General features: G+C 37.3%; 1 protein-coding gene across 7 annotated transcripts in view; it reads right to left on the bottom strand.

The window, feature by feature from the left end:
* TRPC1 (transient receptor potential cation channel subfamily C member 1) overlaps positions 1-16,952 on the bottom strand; it is a 167,670-nt gene extending 150,718 nt beyond the window's left edge. For 3 of the 7 annotated variants that reach the window (XM_070405905.1, XM_070405911.1, XM_070405909.1), the window contains exons 1-4: positions 16,798-16,952; positions 11,619-11,773; positions 4,998-5,099; positions 26-228 (exon numbers count right to left, since the gene is read on the bottom strand). In XM_070405905.1, the coding sequence (XP_070262006.1) occupies positions 26-228; positions 4,998-5,099; positions 11,619-11,773; positions 16,798-16,876 (539 nt within the window). In that variant the 5' untranslated portion in view covers positions 16,877-16,952. Of the gene's footprint in view, positions 1-25; positions 229-4,997; positions 5,100-11,618; positions 11,774-16,141; positions 16,415-16,797 lie in introns of those variants that run through there. The other 4 variants (XM_070405906.1, XM_070405908.1, XM_070405910.1 and 1 more) reach the window with 4 other exon arrangements.
* Between the last annotated feature and the right edge of the window lie 3,148 nt (positions 16,953-20,100).

Here is a 20,100-nt window from a genome sequence, read left to right as displayed (position 1 = left end):
TTGTCAAAAATCTTAATTTTCTAACCTGGAATGTCGGAGGCTGTCCTTTTTATTTTTTGCAGAACACAATGTGCATTCACAGCCAACTGCATGGGGCTTAGGTAGAGACACATCCTGTTTTAACAGCATTGTAAGAATTTCATAGTTGTTACGATGAGCAGCTAAAATGACAGGTGCAATGTCCATAGTTGTTGAATACTCAGGATTCTGAATTTGCTCCATTAGTTTCTGAAAAATATTTATATAAACATTCAAAAGTTATTTGTGACTTCAAGAAAACAATTATTTGAAGAATAAAATGAAAAAAAAATTGGAAAGCACAAAGAACATAATTATTATAAGGAATAAGATAAACATTTTGCCAGGATGAAATTTCTTTGAAACCTCAAAACTTAATTTTAATTAATAAATGTAATATAATAATGACAAACAAAATCTTCAATAGAAAACATTCATATAAATAAAGTTCCGTTTTCCTAACAAAAAGATATCTAGAGAAATACATTAGGAAAAAGTATTTAATTTTCAAAAGATTATGGAAACATGCATAAGGATAAAGAACAAGAATTTTAGAAAAAAGAATAAAATGAAAAAACAGAAATGTTAAAAATAAGCAGACCATAAATGCTTGAGAAAAACTTTAAAAATTCCACCTCTGTGGCAAACCTTGTCACATTGATAGTAGCAATGAAGCTATTTAAAAGGGATAAGTAAATAGGAGGCACTCTTTATTTTGTGGTAGAGGCCCGATGCACGAAATTCGTGCAAGGGGCTTGGCCCTCACAGCCGTGGCAGCATGCCTCAGCCCTCGCAGCCCCAGCTTGATCTGGAAGGTCATCTGGAAGGACATCCGGAAGGTCGTTCAGCTGTCTGGTCTAATTAGCATATTACGCTTTTATTATTATAGATAATTATCTACATATTCTCAATCATTACCTCTATTACTTTCTGTTACAAATGCTTAAAAACACTAACAATCATAGCTACTATAGCCACTTTACACTTATCATCTCATTTAATTCCCACAGTACCCTGCAGCACTGAGCAGTAAAATCCTAAGAAGAAACTGAGACTCAGAGAAGTTAATGTGCCTGAGGTACACAACAGAATGGCAAACTGCAGAGCAGAAACCAGATTTGTATTACTCCGGAGCCTGAGCACCTTCACTACATGGGCTCATGGGGCTGATGACGGCATGACACGAAGGAAAAATCATTAGCAAATAAAGAATCAGAGTTGCCCTAGCCAGTTTGGCTCAGTGGATAGAGTGTCAGCCTGTGGACTGAAGGGTCCCAGGTTCAATTCTGGTCAAGGGCAAATGCCCAGGTTGGGAGCTGGATCCCCAGTAGGGACTGTGCAGGAGGCAGCAGATCAATGATTCTCTCTCATCATTGATGTTTCTATCTCTCTCTCCCCCTCTCCCTTTCTCTCTGAAATCAATAAAATATATTTTTAAAAAAGAATCAGGGTTAAACAAGAAGGTTGACTATTTCATGACTATTGCATATTCTTTCCACTACTTCTCACTTTTTCATAGAGGTTTCCCTGAGAGTTGTTTCATTCCGTAGTATTAGCTGATCAAGTTCACGGTTTGTTATATAATTTTTACTAACATTGTAAAAGTAGTGCACACACATTATAAAATATCTGAAAAATATAGAAAAACAGAAAGAATACAAACACCAATAATTCCTACTACCCAAAAACCATTTTATAGTATTCCTTTCTGGGCCTTTGTCTATCTTTGGCATAAATAATTTGGCATCAATAATTAAAACAATGGTCCCTAATATTTTAAAGATCAAGGACACTTTTAATAATCTCATAAAGCTACAGCCCAGAATCTTCAGGAAAAAAATCATGTACAGAATCCTGCATTCAATGTAAGGAATTTCATAGACCGTATTTTCAAGACATTTTATTATGCTAATTTAAATAACATTACCACAAACATCTTTATGAATACAGCTCTCTTATTTATATATGTATATTTTTTACTGATTTCAGAGAGGAAGGGAGAAGGGAAGAGAGATAGAAACATCAATGATGAGAGAGAATCATTGATCAACTGCTTCCTGCACGTCCCCCACTGGGGGTATAGCCCACAACGCAACCCAGGCATGTATCCTGACCCGGAATCAAACTGTAACCTCCTGGTTGATGTTCAACCACTGAGCTATGCCAGCTGGGCGAATACAGCTTTAAAAAAAAAAAAATTAGGATTATCTCATTAACATAGAACCCCTGACATGGAATTATAGATCAAAAGGCCACAAACAGCTTTAAAGCTCTTGATAAATATTACCAAAGTCCTTTAATAGCTTATGTTACCAATAATATAGGAATGTACTCATTTCACTCTTAAGGTTTACTCACCAGTATGATCACTCCCAGTTTATGAATATAAATATTCATAAATATCATGAAATACTTACTTTCCTTTGATTACTGGTAAATTTTAATATTTTCTAACGTACATATCCCATTTTGGCCCTCTTTTATATACTTGCCATTTATTTAGTGGGGATTTCAAATTAATAAATTTATTTAAAATTCCAGAGAAATCTAAGAACTTAGCCCTTTCCCCTCCTATTATTGGTTATAAAAAGGAGAAAATTAGCTCGGCCACTCTTCTTCTCTAAAAATCAATAAAAACATATTATTTTAAAAAGGAGGTTATATTCAGTCCCTTAAGAGAAAAATGGTCCTCATTTTTCCTATGAAACATTTAACTATATGAAAACACTCAAAGACATAGCTAAAAGTTCATAATTTCATTGTTAATATAATCAACATGCTAAAAAAAACCTCTGTATATGAAAGTCAAAATGTATTAAAAGACAATTTTGATAAGCCAATAATGAATTCACTGAAATGGTTAAAAAATATATGGAAAATATTTGACAATGCCTGTCTAGAAGTAATAGGCTATTAAAATTTGATCTTGCTGTCGCTGGAAGAATTCAAGCAAATGCTTGTTTGTTAGCAATAAAGTAGAAAGTGTTCTTTTACTGAGCAGGTGAAGACTACCACAGCCTTGCAACACAAGATTCAATTGGTAGTAGTCATGGTGATGAAATAATAGCAGTCATTTGCTCCAATAACCTGCATGGCACACCTCCTTTCCCCGCCAAGGAAGTAAATGGGTTTAAATGCAAGAAAGTGGAATAGGTATACCAAAATAGAACAGTAACTGCAGGATAGATGACAGAAAATTGAACAGGATTATAGATATTTCTGATCCTTTGGACAAGGGCTATATTCTTAACCCTTTTTTTTTCTCTATTCCTGTGGTTTCTTATCACCAGTTACACTAGTTCATACCATCCTCTGGAGAAAGTCACACACAAACTTTTTAATAGTCTAGATTTGAGTAGAATATTTCAGCTAATACATGATAAAGTATGCAATTTAGCAGTTTCTCGTTGTTCTCAGATAATGCCAGATAATCTACAAGCAATTTATAATTATTTCTTAATACTTTTCTTCTGAGTATAGCCAGTTTACACTCCAGCAGTTTGCTTGTTTCACTACATCCTCACCAATAATAAGTAATATCATTTTAAAATTTTTGTATGCAACCAATATCTCATTTTAAAGACATAATTTATCTGACTGTTAATGAATATCTTCCTAATTACAAAAGCAATAAAGAAAAATAAAAAGAGTAAAAAAAAATCCTTAATTTGGCAATAAGATGGCTACCACTAGGTAACATTTTGCTACATTTCCATACAGTTCCTTTTGTATGCATATTTTTAACCTTGGATCATATTACACATACAGTTTACTATTCTCATTTTTGTCACTTCCTAGGTTTTATTTTTCCGTGTTCCTAAATATTCTTTAAAAAGTGCCATTTAAATATATACATCATTATTTATATTTCCAACCTCCAATTTTAAAATATTTAGGTTTTTTCACTACTTCAAGATTACAATTAACATTTTTATCCACATTTCTGACCATTTCATAGGCAAATTCCTAGAGGAGAAAGCACTAGGTAAAAGAATATGAACAGCCCTAACTGGTTTGGTTCAGTGGATAGAGCATCGGCCTGTGGACTGAAAGGTCCCAGGTTCGGTTCCGGTCAAGCGCACGTACCTTGGTTGTGGGCACATACCCAGTGGGGTGTGTGCAGGAGGCAGCTGATCGATGTTTCTCTCTCATCGATGTTTCTAACTCTCTATCCCTCTCTCTTCCTCTCCGTAAAAAATCAGTAACATATATTTTTTTAAAAATAATATGAACATCTTTCCTTTTTCTGACACATCCTGCCAAAGTGCTATTCAAAACACCCCCCTAACCAATGATGTAGGAGACTAGACTACTCCCTTGCATCAGTGATTATTATTTTTTAAAATCTTGGTTAATTTGATAAGTAAATATTAGTATCTTGTATTTGATTATAAGTAAGGTTTAGTATTTTATATTTTCTTTTCTGAGTTTTTTCGTGTCCTTTCTGATTTTGGTGTTTTTCATCAATTTGTCTAATATTAAGATTATGAACTTCTGATATATGCTGCAAATATCTTTTGCCAGTTATCCACCTGCTTTCTAAATTTTGCTTGATGACCGAATTCCAGAAATTTAACTTCTAAACAGCCATTGCTTTTATGCTTAGAACATCCTTCTACTCCCAGTCAGTAAACATTCACCTACATTTTCTTCCAGTTTTATGGTTTTACTATTTACATTTAATTATTAAATTCATGTGGAAACTTATTTGTATCTTCAACTTAACCTGCAAAATGTTCCAAACTAAAAGTACTGGTCCATACTGACAAAATTATGGAAATATCATTAATTTTAAAAAGGTTTCCTGAAAACAATATTATTCTTGCAAGTGTCTACTGACTTTAAAGCAATATTTTACAGAGTAAAAGAGATCTATTTCCTTAAGACAAATAAATTTGGGGGAAGAAAAAGATGGCAATGGGGCAGGAGATTTATTTTTATTTAAAAATCCAAATTAATAAACATTTAAGAGTACTAACTACTATAGTTGGTCTTGATGATCGTTTTGGTCGATGATTAAGTAGTATATCAACAGCTCCCACTACTTCAGAGTCGATTGCCACCAAAAGTGCATCTGTGGACTTTAAAAAAAAAAAAAAGTTAAAAATAAAAATGGAGGATAAAAAGTATTTATTTTACTAATTCATAAATAAAACTATTTTTTAAAATTAAACTGTATTATATACAGTAGTACTGAATTTCAAAAATTTAGCCTGTCCAAATAGTACATTTTCTTGCCTTACTTTGACCGAATCTTAACATTCCAAATCTATAAGAGAAATTGCCAAAAACTATAACTACAGGTAAAGAATTGCATTCAATCTAATAAAAATGATCATCAATGCAATCATGAAGAGAGCAGACAATGGAAAATACATAGAGGGGGCACTCTCTGTTCTCATCTCAAAAACATACATGGCTGACCGAAATGGTACAAGACTGAAATTAGTATCAGTGATCTAATCAAGTAAAACCACAAACTAGGCTACAATGTCCTTAGGAGGGAAAAGTGACTTTGTGGTTTTACACCCAAACTATAGCTAATTTTGAAGCTTTAACTTCGACAGCAAGAAAAAATAACTAGAGGCTGAGCAAATGGGGACTTTCAACTCTCTGTAACAAAGTCTGCATACAGTTTTATTATGATACTTGGAAATTGTGACATCAGGTTTTGGGGTTTCTTTCTTTTTTTTTTAATGTTTTATGTTTCTTTATTGATTTCAGTGAGCAGAAGGAACAGGGAGAGAGATAGAAACATCAATGATGAGAGAGAATCATTGATCTGCTGCCTTCTGCATGCCCCACACCAGGGATCAAGCCTGCAACCTGAGCATGTGCCCTGACCCAGAATCAAACCCTGATCTCCTGGTTCATAGGTCCATACTCAACCACTGAGCCACAATCTGGGCTTGATGTTTTTTTAAAGGAAAACCCTAAAGGCAGGAAGGAAACATAGAGATAAGTAATGATTTAATCTAAGAAAATGCCCTGATTAATTTCAATCTGTGTATTTTTAAACTGTTATAATCTTTATCAACTATTGATCAACATTCTTTTAAAAATAAAATTAGCCCTAGCCGGTTTGGCTCAGTGGATAGAGCATTGGCCTGAGGACTAAAGGGTCCCAGTTTCGATTCCGGTCAAGGGTACATGCCCAGGTTGCGGGCTTGATCCCCAGTGGGGGACATGCAGGAGGCAGCCGATCAATGATTCTCTCTCATCATTGATGTTTCTATCTCTCTCTTCCTTTCCCTTCCACTCTGAAATCAATACAAATATATTTTTTAAAAATAGGACTAAAAATGAAAGACATTATGTGGATGTCTAAAAAATAAGAGTAAGCATCCCCAAAATAGGATTGGGGGCCATATTCAACTATTAGGAACCACCTCTGTGTTCTCACAGGAAAACTCCCTACCCTCATAAGAAAGTTAATTTGTTATTTTATCCCCTAAAACTTTTAAGGCTCATTGGGCTGTAGCCTATTCTTTAAAGTCTAACATTATTATTATTATTCTGCTCTGTAAACATTTCTCTTGGGTTTTTAGTTTTACTGTATTTGATCAGGTGAAGCAAAAAAAAACAAAAAGAACTATATGTTCCTTACTACTTAACATTTCAGTTCTGATTTTAAATTTTAACCTATAAAACTAACTATAGTAATGCCACTGCTAAGTCAAAATACTAAGTAACTCCAGTGATCTGAGATATAACCATGGGTCCAGCTGCACATCTCCCAAATAACCATACTGAGTGGTCATAAACTAACTTCATGGTCATTATTTCCCGGAAGGATTTGCCTCTATAAATGACAAATATCTGGTTTTCCCAAGTACCCTTCAAGTCTTTACTGAATAAAAGAACAACTATATTAAAACCAACAAAGTAGGAAGAAAAAAATAACTGCTAAACTTGACCATTGAAAAGAGAAAATATCAGTATAGCAAAATCATCACACACACACACACACACACACACACACACAGAGCAGTCTGAAGCCATTTAATATAAGGACAAATGCGTTTAGTTTCAGGCTATCTGAAGAAACTAAAATGACTACATTCTCAGTGATTCCCACTTATGATGATAAAGTTAAATTATATTCAGATACACAGTTTGATAAAGGATAAGCTTCAGGTATAAAAATATTTACTTATATAAAAAAGCCATGTCTGAAAAGAATGTTTTAAGTTATTTTAAAAATATCTATAAGCCCTGGCCAGTGTGGCTCAGTGGCTGAGTGTCCACCTATGAACCAGGAGGTCATGGTTCAATTCCCAGTCAGGGCATATGCCGGGGTTGTGGGCTTGATCCCCAGTGTTGGGCATGTAGGAGGCAGCCGATCAATGATTCTCTCTGATCATTGATGTTTCTATCTCTCTCTCTCCCTCTCACTTCCTCTCTGAAATCAATAAAAATATATTTTTAAATGAAAATAAGTAAAAAATATCTATAGATATACAAAATGTCCTTAGTTTTGCTTCCCAATTTCTCATAGATATTGGACCATTACTTATTAAAACATATTCAATTATATACTTATTATGTATTAATGAGGTTGCTATCTTCCTTCTCACCTCAGAATTTTCAACAATTCACATACTCTTTCCTTTAAGCTCAGAGTAATAAGCCACTTCCTTTCTGAAGCTAAATAGTCCATCTTAGTATTCTATTTAATGCTTTCTGTTTTCTATAGGACCTTGGTCCTTCATTCGCAGACATGCTAGTCCTAGTCCCTACCGCCCCAAACATGAGATATTTTCTCACTCTTTGATAACTGGGCTTGATTCTATCTTCTTTCCACTCAAGTTTTCTTCCTCTCACTTTATCAAACTTCCCAAATTCATGTGCATCATTTTCTTAGTTCTACTGACGTGAATTTCAAAAATTCCTCATTTTCCTTGATTTCTAGGCAACATATTAAAACTGTTTCTTTGGTTTTTACAATGCTGCACTGTCCTGACTCCTTCAATGACACCCTTCCCTTTTAGTGCCCTTTATTAATATAGATGTTCCCTGAGAAAGAGCTGGCATCAGTCATCTGCTCTTCTCTGTTGTCATTCACTCATTCTCACAATGTCCATGGCCATGACTGCTGCTTCTTTCTCTCTAGCCCGACCACTCCCTAGAGATGAAATCTTCATCTGTAACTGTCTATTGGAGGATGCCTGATAGCCCCAAAATAAACAAGGCCAAAACCAGAATTCACATTTCTCTGACCCAAGATTGACTTCTATTCTTAATTTCCTGTTCTTCTTTCTGCCTCCAAGTCACCCATTTTTAAGATTTCCAAATCATCTTGGATTCCTCAATTCTCCCCTCCAAATTTAAATAGTCACTAAATTCTGTCAATTCTCCTTCATAACATTTCTCACATCTGCCATTCCCCACCTCCCACCATTCTTACAGCCACTATTCCAGTCAGGCTTTAACTTCTTCATGTCTGGATTACAAAACTGCTCATCAAGTTATTGCCTTCCCCATTTTCCATTTTCTCATGTATACTGAACACAAACACTAGAATAGTTTTTCTAAAATACTACTGGACATAACACATCCTTTTTCAAAAATCATTTCTTGACCCCACTATCTTTCATAAAACCCAAATTCCTTAGCCTGGCCATCACACCATTTTCATCAGTTTCCTTTTAGCTGTTTTTCCAGATACTTCACACTACTATCCACCCCAAATATTTTGTTTAAACAGGCGAAATCAATTAACTGTCTTGAGGATACACATTGCGCATGCCTTTGTTTACTTAACTAATTCTTGTCCACATCCCCTGTTCCTGACCTATCTACACATCTGAGAGTAATTTTAAATACTCGGTAAAAAGCATGGACTCTGGAGCCAGAACCTGGGTTCAAGTTCCAGTTCTACCATTTAGACCAGGGGTCCTCACACTACGGCCTGCGGGCCACATGCAAATACAAATATTGTATTTGTTCCCGTTTTGTTTTTTTACTTCAAAATAAGATATGTGCAGTGTGCACAAGAATTTGTTCATAGTTTTTTTTTAAACTATAGTCCGGCCTTCCAATGGTCTAAGGGACAGTGAACTGGCCCCCTGTTTAAAAAGTTTGAGGACCCCTGATTTAGACAATGACTTTGGGCAAGTTATTTAACCTTTCTGTACCTTGGTTTCCTCCTTTATAAAATGGAGATTATAACAGTACCTATCTGATAGGAATATTGTGAGGATTAAGGAAGTTGAATACATTAAAGGTTCTTGGCACATAGTAGTACTATATACATATTAGTAATTATTAAGATTTCAAGGCTCAACTGACACTCTTCCAGTAAACCTTTAATAGCTCCAATCCACAGTGATCTTCTCTGTTTCTAACACATTTATTATAAACTACAAAAGTTTAAGTATAAAACAGGGTTTATCAATAGTGGCATTGTTGACATTTTAGGCCAGATAAATCTTTGTCGTGGCGGTTGTCCTGAGCATTGTAAGATGTTTAGCAGCATCTGTGGCCTCTACTCATCAAATGCCAGTAGTAACCCACTCCCTAGTTGTGAAACCAAATATGTCTTCATACATTGTCAAATGTCCCCTGGAGGGGAAGGGGGATTATCCAGTTGAGAACCATAGAGTAACACAACATAAAATATATGAAAACACTTAAAGCAATATACAAGGTTCAAGCAGTATTACCCCTTAGCACTTATCAAATACACTTTTGTTTTTTTAAATGACTTGAAATTCATATGTATTTTCATTGTCCAATTACTTTTAATATCCTTTAATACAGAACTTATGTTTTATGTATTCATTTCTACAATCACACCCAATCAAAGGCCTTAGACACTTGTTGATTGATAGATAGGACATAGGTAACCTGAGACAGACACAATGAACTGAAGAGAGCATGAAAATTGCAGTCAGAAGATCAGATTATATCTTAGGTTTGGCCTTATTTTAGAACTTTGGGCAATACATTAAAGTCCATGAGCCTCAGTTTTCTGATCTATAAAATGAAACATCTATATAGGCTGGCTATGATGTTCAAATGTAATCAGGGGTGTGAAAAAACCATGTATACACTGCAGATTATATATAGAGAGTCATATGTGTAAAAAGACAAAAATAATTATTATACTATAATACCTCCTTTATGAAGAATCATCCAGGACTTCCTTTATAACCTTATTTTCTATTCCTTTAAGTATTTCACTTTGAAATGTAAACTATTTTGATGGAAATTTTCTGCTTTTAATAGTACTGTATATATTCTTCCTTAAAACAATAGGCACTGAATATAATTTAATTTTTCCTTACTGACTCTGGACCATTGTTATAAACATTAATTATTATTCTAACATATAGCTCCCTCAGGGATTACCATGTATGTAATGCTGTTGACCTCTTTAATAAATAGTCAGAGGCACTGGACTCTGTAGTCTTCATGCCCCTTCTGTTGCACTTCTCTCTATGGATTAGAAAACTAAATAATTAAGTTTGTTAAAGAAGTATCTAAAATGAACAAATATAGACTTTGAAGAAGGGCTCCAGAAGTATTCCTCTGACCAAAGTTTGTATGTCAGAAACTTCTAGGCTCCGGCTACTCAGAGGTACTTTTTACTTACTTCCTGAGTCTCACTGATGTTCTGGTTAACTGAAATTGCTGGGAAAGCAACTTCTTTCTCTATCTAAATATGTATATACAGAGACAGTACCATGTTGTCCATATAACTAACCTATTTATATTTTTTTAAATCTTCTGAGTGCTTCCTGATGCCACTCAAAAAAAAAAATATATATATATATATATATGTATTATATATATATATATATATATGCCTCATTAAGTTAAAGCTACAACAGAGCAATCAATCATACTATGTGAAAGAAAAAAAAAAGCCAGAATTCATGTGCTAAATCCCATACTAAGCAAACTAAAAAAAAAAAAAGAATATGATTAAATTTCTTTCAGCATCTCTTGACTGAATTCTTTCAAGACTTATATGCATCTCTGTTCTTCTACTCTAACTGATAAAGATATAAAAGGTCAGTATTTTCCAGTTAAAAAAATTCATTCACCTTTAGTTATAAGTGAACATTAAGTTTCAGGCAAAAAGGAAAACTTAATAAAACTTAAGAGAAAATCAAAGTCAAACTGAAAATTGCTTTGTGAGTCAGGAGCATTTTGTTCTTATGCTTGTAAATTATATGGGTCACAGAAAAATCTTTTCCCCTGACACTTCTAGAACACTTGTATATTTTTAGATATATAATATTATGTACATATAATATCATAATATAAATAAGAAAAACAAAGTCACCTTTAATAAGTAATGATAATTTTCTCTTGTCAGATATAAAACACATAAGATGAGGGAGAGAGGCGTAAAAGTTGGGAGAAAAAAATAAATCAAGTAAAAATATTATACTTTGAAAAATAGGCTTTAGATTTGTTTTTAGAACTTTTTATGGGTCAAAATCAATTTAAAAGTGAAAGAGAAAAAGAGAAAAGGGGGGGGGGGGAAGAAGATAGGGAGGGAGGCAGGAAGAGAGGGAACTACAAAGAAGAAAACATGGCACATCTAACAAAACTTAGAAGCTACAAAATAAAATTATCTAGCCTTGTACCTGACAACCGTAGTCCAAAAGTAGCTGTAGTATATCCAAATTTTCATTTTCAATAGTTATTGTAACAGCATTTCTCCCAAGCACATCTACGCAATTTATGTTCAAGTCACCTGAACTGCTTTCCTCCAAAATCTTTTTAACCATATAATAGTCACCTAAATAACAAATACAAACACAATTTAACATTCATAACATATTAAAAGTGAATGACTGTAAAGAAAACTTAGCCTGTTAATTTAAAAGATTAAAACCTAAACTCATTTTTGTATATGGAAATATGCAAAAATGTGAATATTTCTTTGCTAAAAACTTATATCTTGGTAAAATAATATGTACATCAGCTGCAAACATTGAAAGTTGCTAGTTTAAAATTCATAACTGAACGATAAGGAGAGAAACTTTTAGAAGATATTTAAAGCAATAAAGAATGTCCAAAAATACAGACTGGAAGCTAGAAAAATTATAAGCTTACAGTTTTACATCTCAAATACATACCCACATTTACTCATACATCAAAATAATTATGAGATCAAGTAATAAGCTCAGGATATTACGAAGACATTTTATATACTTTGGAAAAGCAGTGTTAACGTGTATTAGTATATGCTCGACAAAAAATGCCTGAAATTCCTCTCCTCTTATCCCCTCCCAACACACACACACACACACACACACACACACCCTTATCTCATAAATGAAACTGTTTAGATTATATGACCAGGGAACACCCAACTCACAAAACTCTAAAGCAGGAGTGGAATTAATGCTGGTAGAGGTGAAAGTCAGAATATTTCAAAGTAAAATTTTAACCTGTCAAGAGCATGCAGATTTCCTTCTGCCTAACTCTAGCCCACATCAAAACAGCTGACCAATGGGAAAAAATGAGAATAATGCCAAAGGTAATCATTTTCATGGAGGGCCCACTATATGTGTCTGCTGACCAACTAGTGCAGTAATAAGGGAAATAAATCAAGAGAAATGCTAATTAACTACACAAAGAAAGCAGAGTTTTGTTTCTTTTCATTTTACTTTTAAAATATAATATAAACCATTTTAAGTGACTTGCAAATACAGTTGTTCTTTAGACATCTATAAATTTTTAAAAAAGCAAAACAACCACCACAAAAGAAAACTGCAGAAAAGAACAGAGTGAAAACCAGAGGAAAAAGAAATTATTTCATAATACAGAAAAAGTAAATCCTAAAACTTGACTAAATGAGTGAATTAAAAAAAGTAACATTTGGGGGAGAAGGGGTAAAATTTCAAATAGATTTGCTATTATTATTATTTTTTAGTCCTTGCCTGAGGATATGCTTTCACTTATTTCTAGAGAGAAAGGAAGAGCGAGAGAAACATCGATCCTCGATCATCAAATCTGCAACCTAGGTATGTGCCCTGACCTGACTGGGAAATGAACCCACAACCTTTTTGGTGAATGGGACAATGTTCCAACAACTGAGCAACCCAAACAGGGAAAGTGGTATTATTTGAAATCAATGACTTTAAAGCCCCCCATGCATTTTGGAAGAAGTTGAACCATAATTTTCTTGATGCCACATTTCCTTAGTTACCTTAAGAATACTAATCACAAAAAGAAATATTTTCCTCATAGCACTACGAATAGACACTCATGCTCTATGGCAAAAACTTATCAAACACTTCAGAAAGTGAAACTTTTAATCATAAGTTGAACTGATAGTGAACATACAGATAGACCAGTGAAAAGGAAGGAGAGAGATAAGAGATAGAAACATCAATGAGAGAGAAAAATCATTGATTGGCTGCCTCCTGCAGGATCCCCCACAGGGATTGGAGCTTGCAACCCCAGGCATGTGCCCTGACCTGGAATCCAACCAGTGACCTCTTGGTTGCTGGGTCAATGCTCAACAGCTGAGCTACATTGGCCAGGCTCTTTTCTAATTTTTTCTTTACTCCTTAATCTGTACATATCTTTCAAAGGCCCACTCATCCACTAACATACACATAACCACCTCATCTCCACAATTTTTATTTTAGGAATTCTTTCTAAGTATAATGCATTATGAACATGTTGTACATGTAGAGTAAGATTACTAAATGAAAAGGGTAAAAAACATAGATGTTCTACAGTAGATTTGCTCTGGTGCTATTAAAGTTTTTTACTTTTATTGGATAAATTTGATCCACGGAAAGCAAGGTTTATAAAACATTCATAGAGAGCAAGTTTAATTTTCAACTAGTAAGTCCAAGTGTGAACATGTCTTTTCTAACACAAATGATTTTCATTCATCCAACTAAAACTAGATCAATATAACATAGTGGTTAATAGTGCAGTCTCAAGATATATCCTAGTTCTACTTCTTAACTAATGCAACTTTAGGCAGAATAATTTTAAAATTCTGCTAAGTCTCATTTTTCTTATTTGTAAAATGGGGATAACAACAGATATAGCTCATTGGGTTGTGAGGATGAAATGAGAGCATCTATAAAAAGTATATGCACTCTAACCCAAAGAGTTGTTTTAGCAAACAGTTGCCATTTGGTTTGATAAAAGCTCCAATGTAATAGTGGAAACTATAGCTACTTCAGGAAATTTCCTCTTGTAGATTTGGTTTGGGTGATACTAAAAGAGGTTTAACAATATTAGTGAATACAAACATGTAAAAAAATACTGCTGTAATGCCTATTTATTTTTTACATGTAAAAGAATACCATAGTGTAAGAAATAAGCCATTTTCCTCAACCTAACCCAAGAGCTCATTTTAACATACCTGAAACAGAAAATACCTACTCTCTCCTTAATTTTTTTTTTACTTTATATGGGCAAAAAAAAGCATGCATATTTACTTTCTACCCACTCCCAAAAGCCAAATCTCTCCAAGAATCTTAATAATCTTATAAAATGGAAAGCTGACAGAGATTACCAAGCTATTTCAACTGCACTACTGGACAGGCTACAAAACTATCATATATTAAAACATTCTTTTGTTTTACTGGTAAATATGTCATGCAATAATCTTAATTACACACAGCATACAAGTACTTACTCGAACCATATTCCTCAGTTTGACAGGAACATCAAATTCCCTTTCTTGACATACTTTCTGTTTGCTTTAAAATAACCACAGCTCAGTAAGCTGGGGGACAGGCAGCAGTGATTTACTCATTCTAGTACAACACAATCTTCCATTTCCTCTCTCAGAGAATTTCTTTAGGGAAAAGAACTTATACAATCCACTCAAGTAATACTAAGCAATTTTACCTAATCCAAAATGATTTTTGTGAGGTTATAGTCATATATATTATGCTTCTTTACATTTCCAAGACAATTCAAAGTTGTGTCCATGGCGGATTTTAAGGAATGTTTTCATATTATAGTTTAATACTATTACATAAGAACATAAAAGTGGCTGACATAGGTGGCCTTTATAAGTCAATGTGTTTGTAAAAGATTATGTAAATCAAATCCTACTTCTAAAGCAGTAAGAGGTTAGACACCGACACTTATGAAAAATACCAGGTGGCTCAGTGGTTGAGCATTGACCTATGAACCAGGAAGTCATGGTTCATTCCCAGTCAGGGCACCTACCCTTGTTGTGGGCTCCATCTCCAGTGGGGGGTGTGCAAGAGGCAGCTTATGGATGATTCTCTCTCATCACTGATGTTTCTATCTCTCTCCTTCTCCCTATCTCTCTGAAATCAATAAAAATATTTTTAAAAACTCACACATACAAAATATCCTCTGAAGCTAATCTTTTCATAGTGTAAAACTGCCCTTTGAGTTTATGTTGTTGAAGTCTGCATCCTAAACTGAGTTTTCTAAATGAGCATAGCCATTGGAAGGTGTGAAAATTAACAAAGAGAAATCTTACTTGAAATAGTGTCAGGCCAGAGCGGGTGCTCATACGTAGTACCAGAAGTCAAATTATAGGATGAATTGATTATCAATTACAGAACCCAACAGAAAAATCCTCAACAGAAAAGAATCATCAATGGTAGGCCCCAACATAAAAGATGTACATTAGGTCTCCTACAAGAAATTGGCAATCCCAGCAAATGAGAAATCATCCTGCTAGAATGTCAATTGAGAATCCCAGCCAATGAGAAACCATCATCGCCCTTAACTCTCAATTTTTCCAATGAACTTTATTCAAAACTATCCCTCCCAACTTCCTTATTCTCCATAAAACTTTCCTCTCCTTTGTTTGTTGGCCTTGCCTATGGCTTTTGCTGTAGCTTACTTGTCCTGAATTGCATTTCTTTGCTGTTCCCAAATAAACCCATTTTTGCTGGTAAAATAACTTTTATTTTTAGGTCAACAAAGGAAAGCTGAATAAATGTAGAAAAATAAATTTTATAGTATTTCACATAGGAAGTAAAATTAGTCTTAGGGCAATCAATTTCCCATTCCATTTATTATATGCAACAAAAGAAAGCATGCTTGAGTGAAGAGACTTTATATGGCCATAAAAATGACGAATCTTTTTTTTAAGAAAAATATTAAATATCGTCCACATTTTTGCCCTGTAATTATTTTGCACTACCTTTATTTCTCAAAGAAGGTTCAGAAGCAATAAATCTTCTTCTCCAATAAAAAGCACGAACAAAATTGTTCTGTAAATTTGGAGAAAGTTTGGGACTATTTCTTCAGTCCTGTCTGTCTCCACCTAGGATTCTGACATATTTAATTCCAGTCAACAGTCACTGTACACCAAGGCACTCGGTGGCTGAACTTAAAATACTGTAACACAAGTAAGATTTTAATGAAGAGGGGGAAAACAGGCGAGAGCCCACAAACACGAGGCACCTTAAGCAAGGTCATGGGATTTTCACACTAGACAAGCCCTTTGGGCTTCCAAACAGGAAAAAAACGTAAGTCCCCAAAGAGACCAGGTCATTCGGGTAGTCAGCAGCAGAGGCAGGGCTAAAATCCTAGGGTCCGCGCCCCCACAGCGCTGCCTGAACACAGGACACCAGCACGCGGACCGCGGCCAGCGCCTGGGCACAGCGGCCGCAACTGGAGGGCCGCGCCCGCTGTTCGCGCTGCCAGCTGCGCACTCACAGGGCAGAGGCGGCGGGGGGCGGCGGGTCAGGCGCCCGGCGCCAGGAGAGGGAGGGCCCCAAGCTGAGGCTGCGGAGGATGAGGGAGGGGTGTGGAGGACAAGAGCGTCGGGAGCGGAGAACGGGGCCGAGCTCTCACCCTTGTCGCACGCCAGCAAGAAAAGCTTCTCATTCAGGGTGTTCTCCTCCTTCACCTCCCGCACATCCTTTAGGGCCATCACCTCGCTCGGCGATGAAGAGGAGGATGGGGAAGAAAGCAGGGAGGAGGAGGAGGCGCCAGAAGGATCCGTGCTCGGACACAGGGCCGCCACCGTCGCGCCCCACGAAGGGGACAGGCCAGGAGACCGGGGCCGCGACCCGGGGCCCCGCCCCGCCGCAGGGCCCGAGAAGGGATGGGTCGGCCCCACGGCTGCCTCCGCGCGCGGCCCGTTGGCCCCGAAGAGCGTCCCGTCTCCTGGGAGCCAGCACTCGCCCTCCACCGACAGCCCCAGGTCGGTGGCGGCACCAGCGCGGCCCCAGGGCCCGCGACCCCTCCCCAGCCGCCTGCGCCCCGGCCGAACCGGTCCGCGCCGGTCTGGGGACGACAGAGTAGCGGGCGCCAGGGCGGCGGAGCGCGGGGCCGTGCCTGAGCCGCAGGGGCTCCGCGGGGGACGGCGGGCAGGCAGAGGCCGGAGGAGCGGTGCGTGGGAAGTCCCGAGAGGCGGCTCTGCAAGCGTCGGGGTCCAGGACCATGGGAACCGCCTGCCGAGCGGCGCCCCCAGGAGATTCTCGCGACTCCTCTCGTCACCCTCCGCCCCGCGTTAGCGACGCAGCCGGAGCCAGGCCTCTAGCGGCGGGCGGGGCCAGTCTTGGTGGGCGGGGCCTGTATTGGTGGGCGGGGCCTGTCTTGGTGGGCGGGGCCTGTCGGTGTGTCGGCGTCTACCGGACCCCGCTGGCGTGCTGACTTGACCTGGAAGGCTTCGGACTGAGGAGCACGGCTCAGCGCCGCGACCTCCCCGCCGCCTCCTGCTGCGCGGAAGCCCACAGGCTGCGGGGCAGCTGAACCGTGAGGGCTCACGTCAATGGACAGCCCTGTGTGACTGTCGGGTCATTCCTGTCCCTGTGCCCTCTGCCTCGCCGCGCGGCCAGACGTCCCTGCTTCCTAAATTTCTGAAGACTCTTTTAACAACTCGTTTGTGATAGTAGAAAGGCGCCACATTCCCGATTCATACGTTTATTCGCATGTAATTCAGGTGTATTGTCACGTAATCATGGATAAGCACGTTTTTTAGAATAGACTCTGCATCACAGTCCTTCAATGGCTTCTTCATCTACACATTTATAAATCTGATTTTAAAGATGAGTGTTATTTAGGCAAAAGCCAACTGCAGCACAATAAGTGCTACTTCCTTGAATAATTTTTCTTTTTTAAAAGATATTTTTATTGGTTTTTAGAGAAAAAGGGAGAGGGAGAAAGAAATACTGATGTTAAAGCAGAACATTTATAGGCTGCCTCCTGCCCGCCCCCTAGCGGGGATCGAGCCCACAGCCCTGGCATGTGCCCTGACCAGAATTGATGGAGGAACCTTTTGGTGCCTGGGAGGACACCCAACCAACTGAGCCACACCGACCAGATCAATAATTTATTTTCTTAATTAAAGTTTTAATTAAAGCAAATTCTCGCACCTTTAAAACCCAGGGTTGGGGTGGGAAGACCTGGAAATTCTATGGCTTGAATAATTATTATTGCTTCCCGTAACCAACTGTGCAAAATCTAAATTGTGCCAAGGCTTTAAATTTACTTAGAAGTATCTTGTATTTAAGGGAAATACTTACCTCCTCTTTTGTTCAGGTTGATTTGTTCCATCCTGTCCCTGCCAACATCAGCTCCCAAATTTCCTAAATATATCTTTATCATCATTCAAAGTACTCTTTAGATCTTCTCTAAGAGGCCTTACTGAACAAGATTGTCCACCTTTCTAAACATTTTTATGTGTTGACTTCAAAATAGTAGATTATTTAGTGAATCATTTTATTTATTTTTTTAATTAAATCTTTATTGTTCAGATTACATTTGTTCCTCTTTTTTTTCCCCCATAACTCCCCTCCTCCCAGTTCCCCCCCACCCACCGCCATCACTCCCCACCCACTGTCCTCATCCATAGGTGCACGATTTTTGGCCAGTCTCTTCCCGCATCTCCCATTCCCCTTTCCCCCCCAAGAATAGTCAGTCCATTCCCTTTCTATGCTCCTGATTCTATTATAATCACCAGTTCATTCTGTACATCAGATTATTTATTCACTTGATTCTTAGATTCACTTGTTGATAGATGCATGTTTGTTGTTCATAATTTGTATCTTTACCTTTTTCTTCTTCCTCTTCTTAAAGGATACCTTTCAGCATTTCGTATAATACTGGTTTAGTGGTGATGAACTCCTTTAGCTTTTCCTTATCTCTGAAGCTCTTTCTCTGACCTTCAATTCTGAATGATAGCTTTGCTGGATAAAGTAATCTTGGTTGTAGGTTCTTGGTATTCATCACTTTGAATATTTCTTGCCATTCCCTTCTGGCCTGTAAAGTTTCTGTTGAGAAATCAGCTGACAGTCGTATGGGTATTCCCTTGTAGGTAATTGAGTCTCTTTCTCTTGCTGCTTTTAAGATTCTCTCTTTGACTTTTGCTCTTGGCATTTTAATTATGATGTGTGTTGGTGTGGTCCTCTTTGGATTCCTTTTGTTTGGGGTTCTCTGTGCTTCTTGGACCTGTAAGTCCATTTCTTTCACCAGGTGGGGGAAGTTTTCTGCCATTATTTCTTCAAATAGGTTTTCAATATCTTGCTGTCTCTCATCTTCTGGCACCCCTATAATTCTGATGTTTGTACGCTTGAAGCTGTCCCAGAGGTTCCTTACACTATCTTCGTATTTTCGGATTCTTTTTTCCTTTTGCTTTTCCGGTTGGGTGTTTTTTGCTTCTTCGAATTTCAAATCTTTGACTTGATTCTTGCGCTCCTCTGGTCTGCTATTGGGTGTCTGTATAATATTCTTTATTTCAGTCAGTGTATGCTTAATTTCTAGTTGGTTCTTTATCACAGCATCGAGGGTCTCATTAGATTTCGTGAGGCTCTCATCAAGTTTATTGGCAGCTTCTAGCAAATTATTGCAAGCCCTCAAAATTGCGTTTTTTAGCTCCATATCCTCCATTTCTGTCATGTTTTTTTGTCTCCGCATTTTTTATGCTTTCTTGGTGCACCCCCCTGTGGTCTTTGTGTGCAGTCTTGTTCTAGTTAAGCCTTGATTGTTGTAGTTAATACTAGAGGGATTGGACCACCAGGCCAACTGGCTGTGAGAATCACCTGTATCTGCAGTGGGAAAACTTCTGTCCTCTGGAGAGGTGCTAATCTAGCCTTTGCCTGAGGCTATCCGGCAAATGGCTCTGCGCAGGGCTTGGGCGGGGCAGGTCGCACG

The sequence above is a fragment of the Myotis yumanensis genome, unplaced genomic scaffold, assembly GCF_028538775.1.
Source record: "Myotis yumanensis isolate MYYU_CA2020_CCGP unplaced genomic scaffold, mMyoYum1.0.hap1 SCAF_2, whole genome shotgun sequence".
NCBI classification, from domain to species: Eukaryota; Metazoa; Chordata; class Mammalia; order Chiroptera; family Vespertilionidae; genus Myotis; species Myotis yumanensis.
This window is presented reverse-complemented; position numbering and strand designations above follow the sequence as displayed.